We start from the raw sequence: 21,896 nt of genomic DNA, 5'->3' as shown, positions 1-21,896 counted from the left end.
CTCCGCTGTAACACAAAATAAGGAAGAATATGCTGCAAGAGAATGCTTCCCATGTTGAAGATGGGAGATTTCCTATCTTAGTTAGTACACTCGAGCCCTATTCTTGCTCTAAGAGTAAGTGGTATACTAATTTCCAAATCTCTCTTGCAATCCAAAGGAACTGAAAGCCCCTATCAAAGTATAATAACAAGGACCTTATAATCATATTCTAATTTTCAAATTCTCATGTGACAAATCTATTTTTTCGAGTTTACTAATCTTACCTTTGATATATCCCAATTACCCCCTTTTGCCAATGAATAAATCAACAATTGTGAATCATCATCATCATCAGAGCTTTTTCCTAACTAATTGGGGTCGGCTATATGAATCTTGGTCCACCATTCTACTCTATTAAGGACCATATCATCAGTGAGGCTATAAGTCCCCATATCTTTTCTTACTACTTCCAATCATGTCTTTTTGGGCTTACCTGTTGCCCTTTTTGAGCCTTCCACTTGAACTAACTCGCACCTCCTAGCAAGTTCTATACTAGGTCTGTGCTGCACATGGCAAGCCCACCTAAGTCTATTTTATCTCATCTTATTGCCTATCGGTGCCACACCTAAATTCCTAAATATATTCATTTCGAATTCTCCCCTCTTGTCTTGCCACTCATCCATTTCAACATCCTTATCTCAGCTACACTCGTTATATGGGTATGTTTTTTCTTGACTGCCTATTATTTCGCCCTGTAAAGCAAAGTTGGTTTAATAGTTGTCCTATAGAAGTTACCTTTCAGCTTCATTGGTATGCGACGATGACATAAAACTCCAGTTGCACATCCCCACTTTACCCATTCAGCTCTAATTTTATGCGTGACATCTTCTTCAATTTCTCAATTTTCTTGGATTTTGACTCAAGATATTGAAAGTGTGCTATTTTTGGTATTTCTTGGTCGTCAATCTTAACTACTTGCTTGTCTCTACTCCTATTATTACTAAACTAGCATTCCATATACTATGTCTAAGTCCGGCTTATTTTAAAACCTTTAGATTCTAAAGCATCCTTCCAAAGTTTTAATTTTGTATTGATGCCATTTCGGCTAATTTTAGCTGATTGTGATGCTATAAATAATTTCTCCCTTGAAGTTTGCGGTTGTAATTGCATTCCAGGGTTATCTCGAGGGATACCCATTTCAAAGGTTACACCTGGTTTACTGGTAGAAGTGTTGTCTGGATTATATTTTCTTATATTCATATTTGCATTAATACTTAATGCTAGTAGTTGTTAAGGATTTCTTCTCAAATTATTGATCCTGCTTATATATCTGGTTTGTTGCTAAATTGTGATTAATTTTTTATATTAGCTTATTTGTCTGATTTTGTTGTTCACAATTTTTAGGAAATTGGGATACTTTGGAGGTAAGACCTAAAGCAAAAGGGCTAGATACAAGAGATGAGCTTATTAAGTTTTATGAGGAGAATTATTCAGCCAATCTTATGCATCTAGTTGTCTATGGGAAAAGTAAGTGATTATTGTTTGCTGTGTGAAATGGAATCAATGATGCAGTTCTTTGAATACACCCTCCAAAGGTACTTAAATACACTTTGCACCACCCATTTTGACAGAAAATCTTGATGACATTCAACATATGGTGGAGGAAAAGTTTCATGGAATTAGGAATACTGCTAGAAGCTGTTCTATTTATCCTGGTCGTCCTTGTACTTCCGAGCACCTTCAGGTATAGAATTTATTTAGTTATATTACCTTTGCGTTAATTAATATGTAAGGATAGCATTAGTTAATATGTGAGGATAGGTGATTGACCATATTCTCTCTAGATACACCAATTTTTTTATTATATAGTTCTTTAAGCTAAAGAGTATTTATAAGGAGTAACCTAAAGATATTTCCAGTTGGTGATCAAATGGATTTGTCTGATGTCTAATCCTATTTTTTAACTTTTTATATCAGGTTCTCATCAAAGCTGTTCCTGTTAAGGAAGGTCACAAGTTGAACATCATATGGCCAGTTACACCAAATATTCGTCATTACAAAGAGGGGCCTTGTAGGTACCTTAGTCACCTTATTGGGCATGAAGGGGAAGGCTCTCTGTTTTTTGTTCTGAAGAACTTAGGTTGGTTCCACATCCTGGTTTCTGTAGGCCTATAAATTGGAAATCCTAAATTTCATTTTGTGACTTTGGTGTGCTCATCTACCATGAAAATTCCTTCATCCCTAAGGTGTTTCTCATAGTTGTTAGAACAATTAGAAACCTTACTAAGAAATTCATGTGTTTTTGGGGATTTTATCAACTTACTTTTGTCTAGTTTAATGTTCGTAATAATTTTCAGGACTGGAGATTTGGTTGATTGTCTGGGGTTCCTTGTGGAAGTCTGTAGCCAATCATGCAATTTCCAATTTTCATGTTTACTCATAATTTTGTTGGAAATTATGTGTTAAGTGAATGGATTGTCTTCTCTCTCTTTTCTATCATATTTACTGGATTTTTTTTTCTCTGCAAAAGCTCTCTCACATATGACTGTATGCGAATAAGTGGTGATGTGTTTATCTGTACAATCTGGTGCTTCATGTAAACATGCACAAAACCTTGCCTGGGAGTATCAATAAATGATTACTGGAGATGTGTCTGGCTTGTAATATTTTTGTTTCTTACACCTATTGAAGTTGTTATATTGACCATTTTCCTGTCAAAAACAGCTCATGGTCCTTGCTTTATTGGAAGGTTCTTCCCTCTATAAAAGTGTCTTGATTGCAAAGTTGCTGGGTTCTTGCTTTTTTAGCATTTTTCTCCCTAAAAAAGTTTTCAGAACATTGGGTTTTTACATTCATACTTCAATTTCTCATTTATGCATCCCTCTAGCATATGCTAATTTTTTGTGTTCTCTATTCATCATTGTCTGATGAATGTATTGGTTTCTGTCATTCTTTGAACTTGTTCAAATGTCTATACTTGGACACATTGTTCCCTCTTTTCTTTTATTTGTGGATCTTAAATATATAATGGTTCCTTATTTCTTTCGTTTGAGGACCACTAAACCACTGGGAGATGAGTTGTTTTTGGTGATTTGAGGTTTTGTACCTCAACAAAATAGCTTACTTAGAAGTTATTCCTCTATATAAAATTTATTGGATTGATTTTTGATGTGAGAGCTAGCCAATGAAAGTTGTGGCTATGTAGAATTCCAAGGTATGAATTCAAAAAAGTTCTCTTTTTCTTAATTAATAACTAGAATTTCTCCTTACAATTGCCGCAATGTAATACAAAAATAAACCTACTACAATCTAGGAACTTTTAACTCGTACTGCCAAATAAAACTTCATTCAAAACTGAATTCAAACTTACAATATGATTTCAAATGCACCCACCCTCTATTCCTGCCTTTAATATGTCTTAAAAAAAGAAAAAGGATTCTAATGCAATTAGGACTTTTACTCTAAGTAGGAGTCCGTGTCCGAGTAGGAATCCTAATTTAAATAGAACTACTAATACGATTAGGGCTTTTAAAATAAATACGATTCAAGAACAACAAATAAACTGATAAATAAAATTGGGAAGACTTATTGAACCTTTGCCGAGGGTTACCCCCTTAAGACTCAGGACACCCCTGATTATTGAACCGATGGTGCGCTATGATTCTTTGGTCCTGTTGACCTGCTAAATCCTTCGAAATGAGAAGCACCTTAGGTAATGATCTCTAATAGAACCGGGGCTGAAAGTATGGACAACTATGGGTTTCTTTTCAACCCTTAACCTTGGGTCATGCCACAAAGGGCGCCTAGCTTGAATGCAATAGAAGGTGGGCTGGGCATGCGTCCTAAGTTGGCTAGTTTGGGTGATGTGTGCCACCCTTATGGCCTAGCCTCTTAGATTGGGTGTACTTGTCCTAGAGAGAGGAGAGAGAGAGAGAGCTAGAGAGGGGCATGGAGGAGAGGAGAGGAGAGAAGAGAGGTCTGAACTCGTCAGGATCGAATGAGGGGGAGGACCCCTTTCATAGGCCTTATGGCCCTAAGGTATGCCCATCTCAATTAGAATTCAGTTGGAGGATTCCCAAGTAATATGTTACGTGAGAGAAAACATATCAAAGCCATCCATCGCTAAATCAACCATCATGATCAGGAAGGAATGTAGTCTTTATCCCTTGAATCTTTGACCCATATCCACTTCTAGTTGGATTAGAACTAAATCTTTCATAGTCCCATAAAATTTGGACTTTTTCTTGTATCATGAATCTACCTTATCTGCTTATGCTAGGGTGTTCCTTATAGGCGACACACTGTATCAGAACCAGGGTACAATGAGAAATGAGCAAGGGGTAGCTAGGGCATCTCCCATAAGCGATGCGCCATAGCGACGCTCGATTGCAGTGAAAAATAGGCAAGGGTTCCTGCGACATTCTAGATGAGTGAGGTTAAAGAAGCTTGAATCGCATCCAAGAGAATATGAATCGTCTAGCAACATGCAATGTAGGAACACTTATAGATAAAATTATGGAGTTATTGGATACAATGAGACAAATGAGAGTAGATATAACTTGTCTATAGGAAACTAAGTGGAAAGGGGAAAAAGCTAAGGTAATAGACAGGCATAACCTTTGGTATATAGAAAAAGAAAATAACAGAAATGATGTAGTCAAAATAATATACGAAGATTTAAAAATGTAGTTAATATCCAGAGAGTAAGTGATAGGCTCCTATTAATTAAATTTATATTAGGGAAAGAGATAATTAACGTAATTAGTGCTTATGCACCACAAGTAGGATTAGAGGATAGAATTAAGAGACAATTCTAGGTGGACATGGATGTACTAGTTCAAGGCATACCAAATGAAGAGCTGACCTTTTTTGGAAGGGGCTTAAATGGTCATGTAGAGAAGGATAGTAGAGGATACGAAGGGATACATGTAGGATATGGGTTTGGTGAAAAAAATGAGATGGGTGAGGATATTCTAGATTTTGTTGTGGCCTACAGCCTAGCAATTGCAAACATTTACTTTAAAAAGTGAGATGAACATTTAATAACTTGTAAAAGTGAATAATATAAAAATAAAATAGACTTCTTCTTAGTTAAGATGGTAGATCGACCATCTTGTAAAAACTGTAAGGTTATCCCAATAGAGAGTTTGATTATGCAACATAGGCTCGTGGTTATGGATGTTTACATGAAGAGATGGAAGAGAAGGTGTGAAATTAATAGGTGTCCAAGAACCAGGTGGTAGAATTTTAAAAATGAGAAGATGGACTTATTTTCGGATAAATTAGTTAAAGAAGGAAAATGGAATTCTGAATGTGAGGTCAACATTATGTGGAATGAGATAACTGACTATATTAAGAAAGTGGCAAAAGAAATTTTAAGAAAAACTTGAGGGAAAAGAATTCCAATAACGAAATTTGGTGGAGTGATGAGGTTCAGAAGGCCATTAGCGAAAAACAATCATGTTATAAAACTTAGCAATGTAATAGAAATGATCAAAGCTTAGAAGAGTATAAAAATGCTAAACAAATGGTAAGTAAGGCTAAACTTAAGGAATATGATAATCTATACAGTAGACTAGGAAAAAAAAAAGGTGAAAAAGATGTCTTTAATAGCAAAAATGAGAGAAAAGATGTAGGGATCTAGACCATATTAAATGCATTAAGAGTGATGATCAAAAGGTCTTGGTGAATGATGAAGAGGTCAACGAAGGATGGAGAGCTTATTTTAAAAAATCATTAAATGACGAACACAGTGGTAGGAGCTATTGACATAAATGAGGGCAGCGGTCATAGACACATTCGTAGGATCATGATATCAGAAGAGCAAGAATCTTTGAAGATGATGAAACTAGGACTTTAGGAACAGATGGTATCCCGATAGTGGTTTGGAAGTGCATGGGGGATATCAATATTGACTAGCTAATCAAGTTGTTCAACAAGGAACAAAGAACATGGCAGACGAATGGAGGAACAGTACCGTGGTGCCTGTTTACAAGAACAAAGGGGACATACAAAATTGTGAGAATTATCGAGGGATCAAACTTATAAGCTACACTATTAAACTGAGAGAGGGTGATTGAGTAACGACTAAAGCATGATAATAGTGTATTAGAAAACCAATTCGATTTTATGCCATGGAGGTCAACAATTGAGGCTATTTTCCTACTTAGGCAATTGATTGAGAAGTTCAAGACAAAGAGAAAAGATCTCCACATAGTCTTTATTGATTTAAATAAAACTTATGATAGAGTACCTCGACATTTAAGTGGGTGTTGAAAAAGAAGACTCTCCAAATACTCTATCGACTTGGTGAGAGATATATGAGGGAGCGCTAACTGGTGTGCAAACAACTGGTAGAGAGAAATGAATTTTTAGTGACAATAAATCTACATCAGGAGTAGGTGTTGAGCCCATACCTCTTTGTCTTAATTATGGACCACTTATCTAGGCACTTGCATGATAAGGTACCGTGGTGTATGTTGTTTGCAACAGCATAGTTTTAATTGATGAGACCTGAAGTGGCGCTAATCCAAAGCTAGAACTTTGGAGGAATACTCTAGAATCTAAAAGTTTTAAATTAGCTGGACTAAGATATAGTATATGGAATGAAAATTTAGTAATAATAGTACAGACAAGGAAGTAGTTAAGATTGATGGCCAAGAAATACCAAAAAGTGTGTACTTTTGATATCTTGGGTCAATAATCCAAGAAAATGGAAAGATTGAAAAAGATGTCGCGCATAAAATTAGAGCTGGGTACGTAAAGGGGAGATGTGCAACCAGAGTTTTATGTGAAGCTGAAGGAGAAGTTTTATAGAACAGCTGTGAGACTAGCTTTACTTTATGGGACAGAATATTGGGCGGTCAAGAAACAACATACCCATAGGATGAGTGTAGATGAGATGAAGATGTTGAGATGGAGGAGTAGCAAGACAAGAGGAGAGAATTCAAAATGAATACATTCGGGAGAACTTAAGTGTGGCTCCAATGGGCGTTAAGATGAGAGAAAATAGACTTCGGTGGGCTGGCCATATGCAGCACAGACCCAGTATGGCACCTGTTATGAGGTGTGCGTTGGTTCAAGTGGAAGGGCTCAAAGGGGTAAGGAGTAGGCCCAAAAGGACATGGTTGGAAATAGTGAGAAACATATGGGGACTTATAGCCTCATTGAGGGTATGGCCCTTGATAGCGCAGAATGGCGGACCAGGATTCAAGTAGTCGACCCCAAATAATTGGAAAAAATTTCTGATGATGATGATGATGATGATGATCTTTATTCTTTAGAAATCAAAGTTAAAATGATGATTCCTAATGGAAGGCAAAAAGTCAATTTCATGACAAATCATAATCTTGAAAAGATGTTCTCAATCAACTCCCACTTAAATGGGAAAGCTTAGGGGCATCCTACTATGTGAGGTGTGTGGCCCATGTGGGCCCCACATCCCATTCCATGTGAGCCCCTCATGTGGGGGCTGAGCCCTTCCCTTCCCTTGGAGGGACCTAAAAAAATGTGGGTCCCACTATCATCATCATCATCATCATCCAAGACTTATCCCACTATGCCCCTATTAATTTATAGAATATCAACACTTTCCTTTTTAGAGTTTTTAAGCCATAAAATAATTTTTAATTTTTTTTAAAAATCATAGGATCATAAATGAAGTTGAAAAACAATACTTCTAATGTTCAAAAAAATTCTAAAATATTCGGAAATAGCTCTAGAAGTGGATTGTACCAATGTACCAAGAAAGTGACTATCAGGACACTCCACCTGTGCTAGAATCTGTCATCCATAATCATCTTCTTAAACCAACTCTATAGGGTTGTTTCCTGGAATGTGGTTGTCATGTTTACATGCCATACAAAATTGTTTAGAATTTGGCAATCACTCTCATAGGCCCACAATTGCACACGGGAATCCTAGTGGCTTCTTGGCCTACAAACTGAAAAGTGTGGCTATATGGAACTCAAGATATTAAATTCAAAAATAATTTCTTTTATATTTATTTCAAATACCTAAATTTCACTTTCATGAGCCACAATATGTTGCTGTAAAATTAAAATAATGTCTTAGATAAAACCTCGTACCTTTATTTTTATTTCCAAGAGAGATAGAAACTATCCAAGAGCTTAAAAAAAACTTCCACTATACTTTTTAGCACAAAACAAGTTCCTGAAAATTCACAGAAAATAAGAAATAGTATTGAAACTTAATTAAAACTTGTGGGAAGACTTATTGAAAAATGCCTGGAGTTATCCTATCAGGTCTTGGTACACCCCACACCCGATTCCTTAACCGATGACGCACTTTTACTTCTTTACATGTTACTGGAAATTCTGAGATAGGGAAGCTTTGTAGGCAATATTTCTTTTTTTCGGGTTTTTAGAGAGCTCAAAAATCAACGAGGATTTGTAAAAACTCTATGGGACCAAAATAGGGATGAACTTGTGAGTTGATCTCTCTCTAGGCTATACTTCTCCTTTCTTTCTTCAAAATATAGCAAGCCTCTTTTAGGGTTTGAAAGCCCCACTTTTTTCCTCTCTTTTATTTTCTTTCTTTTAATAGAGGCTACTCAAAAAAGAGAGAGAAAGAGAAGATGGTGTGACTCTTTCTAAGGCAAAAGAGAGGGTCACGTGGTTATTAATTTTGATGAAAGAGAAAGAAAGCAAAATAGGGCGTGACGGAGAGAGAGTGACCTTTGGGCATGAGAGAGAAATCTCTTTTGTAATGAGAGAGCGGGCTGGAATCTTGTTTAAATAGAAACAATATCTATTTCCTATTTTGAATAGGATTCCAATCCAAGTTTGCCGTATCCAATTTCCAGCTAGATTTTTTAGATAATTAAGAAATCTACGGGGTGAGAGAGTTAATCCATAGTTGTTGGAAATGCCTGGGAATCTAAATCGTTTTAGGAATCGGAATCGCGGAATCGCAGGCGGCTATAAGATTCCTATTTTCAAAATTGTCATTCGTATAATGAAAATCTTAGAGAGCGAGATTCCTATTTTTTGGGAATAGAGAATTGACCAAAATGGAATCGAGATTCCGGCACGTATGGAATCAATATTCTAACCTCCTGGGAGTTGAGATTCCTACGTCCTTGAAATTGACCCCCAAGGAATCGAGATTTTAAAATCTTAGGAATTGAGTTTTTAACGTATGTGGAACCGATATTCTCACCATTTTGGATTCAAGATTTTGACATATTTGGAATCGAGTTCTGATGTACATGGAACCGAGATTCATACTAGTTTGGAACTTGGATTCATATTAGTTTGGAATTGAGCTTGATCCCAATTGGCAATCGAGATTGGTAACTCTATAGAGTCAAGTACGAAGCCCATAGAAACATGTTTCCTATATCAACCATGCGCAACACAAGCCACTCAACACGCACTATTTGTGCACAAAGTGTAGTGACATTCAAACCTTGCTTGGGATACCTAACTGCAAAAAGGCATTAGCGCTGGATAAATAACTAGAATTATTCCATTAACGGGAGAAAACCGTAAATGAGATTAGTCGCCCAAGCAAAAGATTGAAGGACTGGGTAAACCCGACGGGTTGATTTTTGGTAAATAAAATACGAGAAAAATAGAACTGGCAACAAGCAAGAAAATAAAGCAGAAAAGAAATAACTGAAAAAAAACACTAGGCTTTACGTGGTTTGTCACGGATGTGACTATGTACACGGGTGCAACTCACGCTTTATCAAGTTAGAACCTATTTAAGCAATCGATATCAAATGTCTCTTATTAGACTTGTAAAAGGGTTCCTCAGATTTGAAGTCAATGCATTAATTATTGAACTTAGGGTCAAGTAGTCCACTAGGGAAATTATCTACAAAAGATACAAATGAATATTATCCCATGTATTTTTAACTTGTGATCTTGACTTCATTATTATACAAACAAAATAGGATTTTCTTTGTGCTATGTATGGTGTTTATCTTATGTTTTGTAGTTACCAATTATACTTTAGAGAAAGGCCGTCCATCCTAGCACTATTAGAAATGTGATTTAAGACAGTCTTCACACTATTAGAAGCATTCGAATCGAATAAAGATTTCTACTTCAATTACCTTTAAAAAGTGATAACCATTAAGGAAATTGGACATTATGCACTTTGAATCGTTATTTATTTATTTATTTATTTATTATTATTTGTTTGCTTGCATTCGCATATGCAATTGTGGTAAGGGCGAAATTCAGTCTAAACATCAAGCACACGCATGGATACATTGTCGCATGAATTAAATAACAACACGTGAGTTGAGAGAGATTTTGACGTCAAACAGGTGTCTTAAATAACTCCCACTAGAATAGGAAACCAAATCTAATTTAAATTAATGAGATTTCCCATCTTTAACTAATTTAAAATTTGAACTAAATTTTAAGAAAATGGGGCGTCCCCCTTTCTCCTTAAAAAATGGCATAGAGCCATCTTTTGTTTTAAAGAAAGTTTGGGTGTGGCCCTTTTTTTTTACCACAAAAAGTGGCGTGTCCCCACCCTTTTATAAAAAAAAAGAGAGTGGCATGCCACCCTTGGAGGTCATGTGGGCCCCACATGGGTGGCACATGCATGTGGGGGCTGGATCCTTGGTCCCCACATGTGCTTATCAAGTTTTGAAAATTTCAGAAATACCATGTGGCGTGCCACCTTAAGAGGTCATGTGGGCCCCACATGGGTGGCACAGAGGCTGGATCCTTGGTCTCCACATGTGCTTATTAAGTCATGAAAATTTCAAAAGTACCCTTTGAATGTATTTTACAGGAGAAATAATATTTTAAAATTCTGAAAAAATATTTAAAAGTCATAAAAACCATCTCTAATATTAAAATAAAATATACTAGGAGTGGACTGGTACCAATGAGTCAAAAATAGCGACAATAAGGGCACTCCACTCGCCCCAAAAATCACGATCCACTACTGTCCTGTTATCCAACCCAACTGAGATCCATGACCCTCAGTCTCAAAGTAGGGGCTCATGATTAGCTTGTCAAAGTTGGACAATAAACAGTGGGATCATGATCATGGAATGTGGATTTCAGTTACTTCCCTTTAAGAGAAAGTCTAGCTTATCACCACAGTTGAAAAGGGGCTCTCTTTATGCGCATGTGCACGTGTCCCTTTATAGGGCAGCTTCCCAGTAACCCGGGCAAGTTTTTCTTCTTCTCTTTTATTTTCACCTCTTGGATTACTTACAAGAGTCCAAATACATTATGAGAAACAATAAAAACACAAAAGAATCCCAAGGATTCTCACTTGCTGCCACTTTAATAGTTCTTTATTATACAACCAAAATTGCATAAACTTGTTATTGAGATCATGAAATACATAATACTCATGGGAGCAAGAAAACATAAGACTGCAAATCACAAAGAAAATTGCCAGAAGATTACCTCAACTAGACTTTGCACACCTCACTTCGGGTCTCTTCTTTTAATGGCGCACAAGATCAATAGTCTATCTCAGATTTGTGAAGCATGGGAGACCGTAGGCTACAACCCTTAATCAAATTTGAAAGCAATGGAACAATGACACAGCATGTAAGGCCTCAATGCCATAGTATGGGCATGCCCCCTTCTTCCTACTTTGGAAGGAGTGTGCCTCCCTTTTATTTTTTCTAAATATTATCTAGGGAAAATTTTGTACTGAACCTTACTTTCTCATCTTATTTCATAGTAGACCCTCATTCCATTTTTCTTTCAAGCGGCATAAAAAAATCCCTAAGGATTTCACTGTACCCCCTCATCTCTTATCTCTCTCATTTATTCACTTTTGACCATAAAAATTAGCTCCAACAAACCTTTTTATACCATTTCAACCAAAAAACATTCCAAAAACGTTTCAAAAACTTTTTTAACCCATTTTATCTTTTAACCCAAAAACATTTTAAAAATATTTTTTTATTATATTTTTTGCCTTTTCAGCCCCTTAATGTCACGTTAAGGGCTCCCTATCTCTCTCTCATATTGGGTTGAAATGGTATAAAAGGATTTGTTGGGGCTAATTTTTATAGTCAAAAGTGAATAAATGAGGGAGATAAGAGATGAGGGGGTATGGTGAAATCCTTGGGGACTTTTTTATGCAGCTTGAAAGAAAATTGGAAGGAGGGTCTACTATGAAATAAGATGGAGATTTAGGGTTCTGTACGAAATTTTCCCTATTATCTAAGGGAGAGAGATGAGAGATCTTAGAGAGAGATTAGATCAGATCTAGATAGGATGTCGTGCCACTCATAGGAGAGAGAGAGAGATTAGAGGTGCAGAGAAGTGTAGAGATTGGGCCACTGTTTGTAAAAATCTAGGGTTTCTTAGGGGTAGCCCTCCCTTTGGAGATTAGATCCAGACCATTGATTATAGGAGATCTGTGGGTTGAGAGATCTGAGCCATACAATCTTTAGATCAACCATCACGTTTCAAAGGAAGGTGTTAGAACCTTATCCTTCATCTTCCTTAATTTAATCCTATCAAATTATAAAAATATGAAAAATATATCATACTTTCCTATCTCTTGCATAAATATAAGGCTTTTAATTCAAATCATCTCTCTTTAATTTCTAAAACTTTCCAAATTATTTCATCTTGATTGAGTGCCTTATGGGCTTCATCATGAAATAGGGAAGTGGCTCCCATAAGTGCGGCGTGCCACTCTATGGTGCCCATAAGTGGGCCCAACGTAATCTCCATGTATATATTATGGTGGGCTCCCAACAATTATATGAATTATAAAAATTATAAAATGATTTTTAGAAAATAATAAATATTTTATTTTCTCTAAATATTTAAAATACTGAAAATTCAATATTTTTCTATTTATAAATCCATTTTGTGAAAAATAAAATATCCAGAGACTTCTAAAAATTCAAACTATCAATCTAAAAATTATATAACATCAAAATAATTAATCCTAAATAATTTTGATGGGATTCGGAACCAACTAGATCAAGGAATTGTAAATTTGCTGAAGCACTCCATCTTCTATTGAAGGCTATAGTCCACACTCACTTTCTTAAACTGACCCAGCAGTTCCCATAACCCACAAACCATCGCAGGAGTTCATGATTGAGCCACCAAAGCCAGCCATTAGGTGAGGGGATACAATCTCAGTCTATGGATAACAGATCTCTTCTAGAAAGAAGTCCAAGGTCACACAAACCTAGTGCAACAATAATTCTATGGTGCATAGGGGTCATCTCTCGTACATGTACAAGTATCACCCACAATAATGACTCTCTTTCCCAATACGGCTATCATATGTACATGTCGTGTGGTGGTTCAATGATGAGACTTTGGCCCTTGTCTCTACAAGCCTACCATCACACACAAGGGTCATACTGTCCCTTGGCTCACTAACCTGGGCAACTCTGACCTATCAAGGGATAACCCAACTTACCCTCCTCTGTTGTGCTCTATGCCCAGGTAATTAAGGGTTTTCCAACTTGACTGGTCTAACACGTTAAGCTTAGTCTGAGTTTATCCCTACTTACCCCCCTCTGTTGGACCATAATCTCTTGGTCCCTCTGGACCACTCTCCCACTGGAGTATATTGTTCCACTATAGTGAATTTGGTTACATGCTCTCATACGGCCTTTAGTGGCCACAAATACCCAATATATTCCACTATCAAATATCCTATTTACAAGTTCTATATGCCTTCAAATGCCACAAAACCCAACACAAACATTTTCCTTGTGCATATCTTCGACCTCAACACGGGATTACCTCCAGAAAACCCTCAACGGTAGTGGGTATACCTAGGGGCAAGGGTTTTGGATATACCTGGGCCATAGACTGCCCAATTCTAGGTCAATTAACTAACATTCGCTCCCACTGAATTGCACATATTGTCTATATATATTATTTTTACATGTTCTCAAGGGCTTTGAAGGCCACAAAATGCCGGCATCCAATTTGCCTTTAATTTGGATACATCTTAAGTTGATCTGTCCTTGTATCTAGCGTTAACGCAAAGGTATTGTCGCCTCATTTCACAGGGTTTCTCCGAATTTTGGTGTCAGTGCAATTTCCTTTATTGCCTGTATGACATTTTTGAAGAATTCAAAGATCTAACAACCAGAAGAAAAAAGAAAAAAGAAAAAAGAAAAAAGAGGAGCTCGAAGATTTCCTGGTTTTTCTCTCTCTGTAGTTTGGAAGTTTTTTGTGTTCTTTGAGTAGGGACTTATGGTTAACATGCTAGTATGATTGTATCCGAGAAGTCAATTCTGCTTAAGGAGGATTTTCTTGGAAAGTATGGTCTGGTCATTTGTTATTTTGTATTGGTTTAGTACATTACCATTTATGAAAAGAGCATCGTGGCTTGTTTGCATCAGTCATTACCTATAGACCAATACTGTTAAGTTAGTGCTGTTTTCTGGTTTCTTTATTGAGCCAACTTTTTTGAGATCTTTTATGCAGACTTCTGTTAATATGGTATTTGACGATATCTAGGAGTGATCTTAATTGGCTTTGAAATGCTTCTTGGATGAGATTTTTATGCATGCGCTTAAATTTTGCAGGATGGGCTACTAGTCTTGGTGCAGGTGAAACTGATTGGAGTAATGAATTTTCTTTCTTTGCGGTTGGGATTGATCTTACAGATGCTGGTCAAGGTGGGATCCTTTTCTTTTCGTGAAGCAATATTTATGTTGCTTGCCTTTCATTGTCATTTTTCTTATAGTTCTTGCTTGACTCTTATTGTTATTAATTAGTATTATTGTAATATGATTTTCTTTATTTTCATTGGAGTGCATAATAATTTTTGGCATGTATATCACATTTTAGTCTAGTCCCAAAAAAGTCGAGGTCCCTAATCATTGTAAACGTTTGGCCTTTACCATATTTGTCTGTTTTCTATTAATCATGCAAGTCTTTTACATGGATTGCAGAACACATGGAGGATATAGTTGGACTGTTGTTCAAATACATACTGCTTTTGAAAGAGAGTGGGGTCAACAAATGGATCTTTGAAGAGGTATGGATATTCTGGATGAATTGCCCTCTCATGCTCTTTCAAGGGACTTCTAGACCTTTCCCTGGAACACCTCATTATGAGTTTCAGCTAAATGGGATTTGGGTTTTGTTTAAAATTTGAATTAAGTTGAATTTAGCGTGCTTGACCTATTGCATGAAGTGAACCATACACTTGGCAGATATTTCATTGCCTAAACAATTAGCTTCTATTTTCTAACTCGTAAATATTTGAATGTGGGAAGTGAAACTATGCAATTAAAATCCATTTGAGGAAAGTACAGTATATTATACAGAGCTATGGTACTAAGAATATAATTACATCTACTGACTTGAAAGATATAAATGCATGACCAAAGCTAATACTCTCACAAAAACATGTATGTGTAAAACAAAGTTAAACTAGTGGAGACCTTTCTTACATGGGCACTGCAAGGCCAATGGCCACTGATAGCCTCACAATGGATGAGCCTCACATTTCAACTTGTTGGTGAGTCATATGTGACACTACTTGCCTGTGCCCTTCTTCTCCCATTTCATTGATACATTCTCTCCACTTCTACCATTCTTACCTGTTTTCTCCTTCTTAGCCCAAACTTTCTTCACTGTTGTCACTTATCCGCCTTTCTTTCTTCTATGATGCATACATGAGGTATGCCTATCTTTTCAGTGGCGTGCTATATAAAAAGGGAAAAATATTGATTATAAGTTCAAGGAGAACGTGAGATGTACCAGAGGTATCTGGAGGCCTTGTGTGTTTCTGTCTTATTGTGTGTGTGTGTGTGTGCGTGTGAGTGTGCATGTGCTTGTGTTACATGGAAAATGATGCAGCTGTAAGCATCCAATGCATGCCAGCTCTGTGTACATGTTAACCATAAGATTGGAGTTCCACATGTTAAATTTTGAAAATGTTTTTTGTTTCCATTTACTGTGCTGCAGAGGTCCTTGGATGATAACCTTCTTGGCCATTTGAAAGCTTTAAAAATTTTGGCAACTACAGTTTTAATAACAAAAATTAAGTAAAGCATCCATGAAACTTATCAATTCATTTTGAATGGGCAGAACTCGTTTGTAAAATGTCCTGCTTGTTATACACTATCTGGAATGCAATGCTGCTTCTGGATGCCCTCTTATCATTATTATAATAGTTAAATCAGTTAGGTATGCCATTCTTGGCAGAGATCTGATTGGTTCTGTTTTGAAGATTTGTGCCATCGGGGAGACCATGTTTCATTTTCAAGACAAAGTGCCCCCCTTCAACTATGTGGCTAGAGTTGCTTCAAACATGCGGGTAAGGAAACCATTTACAGTTCAAGCATGCTTTATGTATAGCATCATTTGAAGTTTTGTTTCTATTATTGGATGCTTGCAATTCGAGCTTGCAAACTGACATAGATTATTTTTTATAAGTTTGAAATCTAATTGAATTTCTTCAACATATAATGGCATGAAATAATTGATATCATTCCTAAATGTCCATCAAAGTCAGGATTGGAATTTGTTACTATTTTTGTGCTATGCGGTCCTTAACTATGCTCATCGGCAGGCATATGTATTGGCACATCTTTGTGAGGCAGTTAGAGGAAGTGGATAAAAAGTTTAAAGGAAAGGCTTAAAAGTAATACAAAATAGATACCCATAGTGTTCAAAATTCAGGCGCCTTGCCGCTTAAGTAGGCCGTGAAAGGTGGGCTCTGTGGAGGGGCACAGTGGATAAATTCGAAAAAATTTCTCTTTTTCTTTTATTAGATTGGCAATTCTACTTACGAGTGCCAATTACAATGCAAAACAGAAAATAAAACCTACTACAATCTATGGATCACACTCTTCCTACCCTTAAAATAAAACTCTATTCGATTACAAATAGCAAACAAATATGAGGACATGGTTGGAAGTAGTAAAAAATATGGGGACCTGTGGCCTCACTAAAGGTATGACCCTTGATAGAACATAATGGCAGACGATGATTCGTGTAGCTGAACCCAACTAGTTGGGAAAGGACTTTGGTGATGATGATGATGAAGAATCAAATATGAATTAAGACTAGAAAGCAATAATAAACTGGGAAGCAACTTGCGATATTGTGCCTAGGATCACCCCCATAGGACTTACTACACCCCACCACCAATTACCAAACTGATGGCACACCGATCCAATGGTCCTTGCTGAATCTTATACAAGATAGGAAGCAACTATGGCAAACCCTAACTCAAACTGGGCTGAGAGCATTAGCAAGATGCCCTCTAGAAAATTAATTAGGCTTTCACCCTTAATATCAAAATAGGGTTTTCTTTCAATCATCCTAAAGTGGGGCGTGCCACCCCTGGGTCAGACCCTGGGCGTAGCATGGTGCCTCTCCTATGACAGTGGGCTAGGACTTGCCTCTTAGAGGAGGCTCTTAGGGGTGCATGTCACCCTAGGAAAAGAGAGAGAGAGAAGAGAGAATAATGGGGCGTGGAAGAGCGAGGCCAGAAAGTGGTGACGGTAATGAGGGGGCTGACCCTATTTATACTAGTTTCTGGGGTTTAGGGTAAGCCATCTTCAAATAGGATTTAACTTTGATTAAGGAGTCCAAAGTAATCTGTGGGGTGAAGATAGGTTTAATTTGAGCAATTCAATCCCTAGATCAGCTATCATGATGAAGGGATGAATCCTAAAACCATTATCTTTTGGATCCTTGAATCCTCTTCTAGTTCTAGTAGGATCTAGGTTTATCCATAAAGTCCAAGTTCCATTCGCATTAGGACATTTGAATCTTTTAGAAATAATTTCCTTTTAGAAGTCCTTATCTTTTGAGGAAACCAATTATCTATTAATATTTAAAACTAGGATAATTCCAAAACAAGTGGGACACATATCCCATGAAGTCCTCTTTCTCTCAACCAACCTTATCCTGATAAGGAGAGTGAAGAGGGGGATAGGGCAAGTGGGGTGTGGGTCCCAGGTGGGCCCTAGCTCCCAAACAAGGGGGAGTCTTAGACATGTGGGGCTGTGGCCTTTGGCCTCCCATGTGGGTCCAAAACAAATCCCTTATGCCTTAAACAAGTTTCTAAAACCCTTAAAAGATGAACATTTTGAAAGAAAATGTATACAATGAGACCATTTAACTCAAACTGGGCCTGGGCCGCTGATTTTTTCACCTTGTATAGTACTGTTAACTGCACTATTAATACATTGACAGTATACATGGCACTTTAAATTATGAAATATATACAATGAGACCATTTACTTTTGATACAAGGAGGTCACAATCATTATTGAGAATGTGTCATTGTTTAGGCATGTCCAAAATAAAATTTCTCCAGTGTTGTGCACATTTTTATCCATTGGATTTCTCATACACTGGCCAAAAGTGATTGTAATCTCCTTGGACTAAAAATAAATTGTCTCATACTATACAATACTTAAAAGTAATAGCATGAATATTTATTGAAGTATTATTAAATATGTTGTACTATATTTGTACTGTAGTAAAATTATATTTTAATATATTTCTGTTTATTAATGTACATGTGAATGTTACTTCTTTTAAAGAAAAAAATATATTCAGTACAATAGCAAAAATATATTTAATATATTATTTTCTATTGGTACTAAAGTACAAATGCAGTAACATGACACTAAATGGCACTATTGAGTATTAACTACAATTCAAAACTACAAATATATTTAATAGCTTGCTGTATTAATAATATACGTGTGAATGTAATACTAATGGTACAAATATCCATAAGCATATTATTAACTATTGGTACTAAAGTACAATATATTAATGTAAGGGATATTGATAAAAGGCCATCATTGGTAACCTTCGGATAACTTGGCAGCAGCAGAGGGCTGAGTCCTTTACTTCGGTAGCGTGGTCTTTTCCTGAGACTCATAATTACAAACTCAATATTGATGGCGCTTCCTTGAGAAATCCAGGTTTAGTAAGTGGTGGTGGAGTTATCAGGAACAATGCGAGCAGTTTTATTGCTGCTTTCGCAAAGCATTTTTGTTTTGCTTCTAATAACCATGCAGAATTCTTGACATTGAGGAAGGAGTTCAATTGGTTATTCAAAGTAATGGCTTTCCAATTCAGATTGACAGTGACTCGGCCTTGCTTGTGAATGTCATTCAGAATCGATGCAATGCTCCATGGAGGCTAAAGACAATTGTTGCACCAGACTGTCTTCTCATCGATGGTCCATTACATATGTCTTTCGTGAGGCTAACATGGTTGTTGATGCCCTGGCTAAAAGGGCAGTTGCTGGCCCCTGTGCTATTGTGTGGCACTATAGACAACCAGATTTTCTTTCCTCTCTTTTATTACATGATCCTGCGCAATTGCTCTACCATAGGGTTGTATCTTAATTGTTTTTCTCTGCTCTTTTATTAATAAAAAACGGGTAGGGGTCTTCTCCCCCACTGACTTACCCAAAAAAAGGGATATTGATAAAATTACCCGTGAGAGATGAACAATTTAACAACCTTATCCATATTTTTTTGTTTAACTTGAAAATAATCATAGAAAAACACATGGTCTGAGTAGGAGTAGCTGCAAATGGGCAAAATATTACATACTTCATCTCTAAGCGGCGTCTTGATAAATTTCCATTAATGTAATAATATATATATACTATTGCTTTAATATATATCTGGGGGGGGGGGGAGGGGGGGGGTTTGCTTTTAGGCCGCCTCATTCATGAGGCTCTCATCTAGGCGGGCAAGGTGTAGCCTAGGAGGGCACCTCTGCTTTTCTGAACTTTGAATACCCAAAACCTAAAACTTTTTGTATGCATGGTGAATTAGTTGTAACCAATAACATGTGGCGAATCCATGCTGTCTTTTGTCTCCGATGTTCTATTTGTGAGACCTCTCCTATATAATTGCTTATCCAATGCATATAGCAGCTGCATGTGGTGATTATCCACACTTCTCCATTGTTCCACTTTATTTCTATAGGGATTTACATGGTCTAGAGGCTAAACCTTAATGGTAAGATAGTTCAAAGCCTCTTGGATCAGGTTCCAACAGGGACTTGAACCCAAGCTTGGAGGTGTCCATGTTTGTTAGTGGGACATGATCCGCCGAGATTGGAATTTAGATCCAGACCTGGGTTTGATGGAACTGGAGACCTGGTTGGACCCAATCAGGTAACCTTTTTTTCTTTGTAAAATTGGTCATGTCTAGTCAGATCAATTGAAACCCTAACCTGGTAACGCTCAAGTTTGGACCCAAACTCTGAAGGGTCTTGCCTTACCCGACTTGGGTCTAGGAGATGGTTCTTAGCCCGAACCTGGGTCTGGTTAACTAGATGCCTTGCTAGGTTAATCCAACCAGTTGATAGCCCTTGTTCAACTGCACTAGTAGCTTCATTGATTGGTCCCCATCCCTGTTTAACATGGCATGATGATCCATGTCTGCGTGACAAAACTGTACGAATTGATATAAACTTCATTTAATGAGCTTATTTATTTTGTGTTTTGAAAAGTGACAAATATTACTTAAGATAGTAATAGGTACAAAAATTACTCACGCGGAGTGAGTTAATATGGCAGTCGACAAACTGGATGCTCCTGTATATAAAAAGATAATAAGAAAAGGAAAAAAAAGAAATGAAATAATGTGAGGAGAAGAGAGAGAGATCAGAAAAAAAGGAGGGGGAGGGCAATGGAGACAGACAAGGAGAGAGAAAGAGGAAGTTAGGTGGAGGGGAAGAGAAAGTGCAGTGAAGAGTGAAGAGGGAGAGTGGTGTGTGGTGTCGGTTGTCAAGCTTGTCAAAAAATGTGTTGTACAAAAAATTAGTGCAGTCAAAAAATGGGGGCCATTCAAAGAAGCAAAAGGAAAGAGGTAGAGAGTAAGTTGAGAGAGGGGACCCATAGACCGATGCTCGGAGAAAAGGGGGGGAGGGGTGGGGTAGGGGCAAATCAGAGAGAGAGAGAGAGAAAGAGAGAGAGCTTGTAATTCAAAAAAGAGAAGTCAGGAGAGAGGTGGGTTCCCCGGCAAGGAGGCCCCTTCATTTGCTAAGGAGGCTGCCTCGGTGTAGCCTCACACGAAATATGGCGGAAGCTGACTCAAAGAGGTCTACACAAATGAAAAATGTTGTAACAAATAGTAGCAAGGTGCTATGGGACCTAGCATCTCCTAGCAGCTCATTGCAGAACATTAGCATTGTCCCCTTCCATTAGGAGCTTATTCCCTAGGAGGGATTGAATCCGGATAGACCTTGAAGCATTGGCCTCCTCCTAGGTGGAAACATCTAACCGTGAAAGCCATCGAAGGTGGAGATGGTGTTTCCATTTCAGTTGTGGAAGATGCCGCCAAAACCGCTTGGACCAGAGCTGCCCAAAGAGCAAAACTGTTGAGCTTGATGGACTTCTTGGAAGGAGGAGAGAGAGAGAGAGAGAGATGAGGGGGGGGGGGGGGGGACACCAAGAGGATGAGCGGGAGGGTTTGGGCGTGCAAAAAGGATTGATGTCAGCCTAGTGCAAAATGAAGTCTGACTTGAAGAAAGTTTTTAGTGGTTTGTAGTTGGAAGCCCAAAAGGCGAGGTGAGAGGATTCTACAATACTAGCAGTGGTATGTTGGATGCCTCTGAAGACCATGGAGTTCCTCTCACGCCAGACAGACCATAGGTTGGCAATGGCCGTAGTTCTCCAAAGGAAGATGCCAACAGCGGGGTATGAGGCAGAGAAAAAGGCAGAGAAGAGCTGGGAAGTGGATTGAGGGGTAACCCACATCCAATTAAAATCCTTTAGAGTTTGTGTATACGTCTTCTTAGCATCAAAACACATAGAGCGGTTAGTGAAAGGGAGACCTCTTTTTTGTAGTTGGTCTTAAGATTGCGGCCTAGGATAGTGAGCCAACTAAAAGCTTGTATCTTGGGAGGCAAGGGGCAAAGCCAGACTTTATTGATGGGAGAGGGAGGACTGGATTGGGTCATAGAAGTATAGAAAGAGGAAAC

At 37.6% G+C, this 21,896-nt stretch overlaps 1 protein-coding gene across 18 annotated transcripts in view; it reads left to right on the top strand.

The window, feature by feature from the left end:
- LOC18428919 (insulin-degrading enzyme-like 1, peroxisomal) overlaps positions 1-21,896 on the top strand; it is a 53,569-nt gene that overhangs the window by 9,362 nt on the left and 22,311 nt on the right. For 16 of the 18 annotated variants that reach the window (XR_016052951.1, XR_016052950.1, XR_016052948.1 and 13 more), the window contains 6 exons: positions 1,384-1,506; positions 1,611-1,723; positions 1,957-2,119; positions 14,501-14,593; positions 14,870-14,955; positions 16,156-16,242. Coding sequence is in view for 7 of the 18 variants with exons in the window: in XM_088863213.1 (XP_088719339.1) it covers positions 1,384-1,506; positions 1,611-1,723; positions 1,957-2,119; positions 14,501-14,593; positions 14,870-14,955; positions 16,156-16,242 (665 nt within the window). In the remaining 11 variants the exon portion in view is untranslated. Of the gene's footprint in view, positions 1-1,383; positions 1,507-1,610; positions 1,724-1,956; positions 2,120-14,500; positions 14,594-14,869; positions 14,956-16,155; positions 16,243-21,896 lie in introns of those variants that run through there. The other 2 variants (XM_088863212.1, XM_088863215.1) reach the window with 2 other exon arrangements.

Source organism: Amborella trichopoda, chromosome 3, assembly GCF_054954075.1.
Source record: "Amborella trichopoda isolate Santa Cruz 75 chromosome 3, AtrichopodaSantaCruz75HAP2 v2.0, whole genome shotgun sequence".
NCBI classification, from domain to species: Eukaryota; Viridiplantae; Streptophyta; class Magnoliopsida; order Amborellales; family Amborellaceae; genus Amborella; species Amborella trichopoda.
This window is presented reverse-complemented; position numbering and strand designations above follow the sequence as displayed.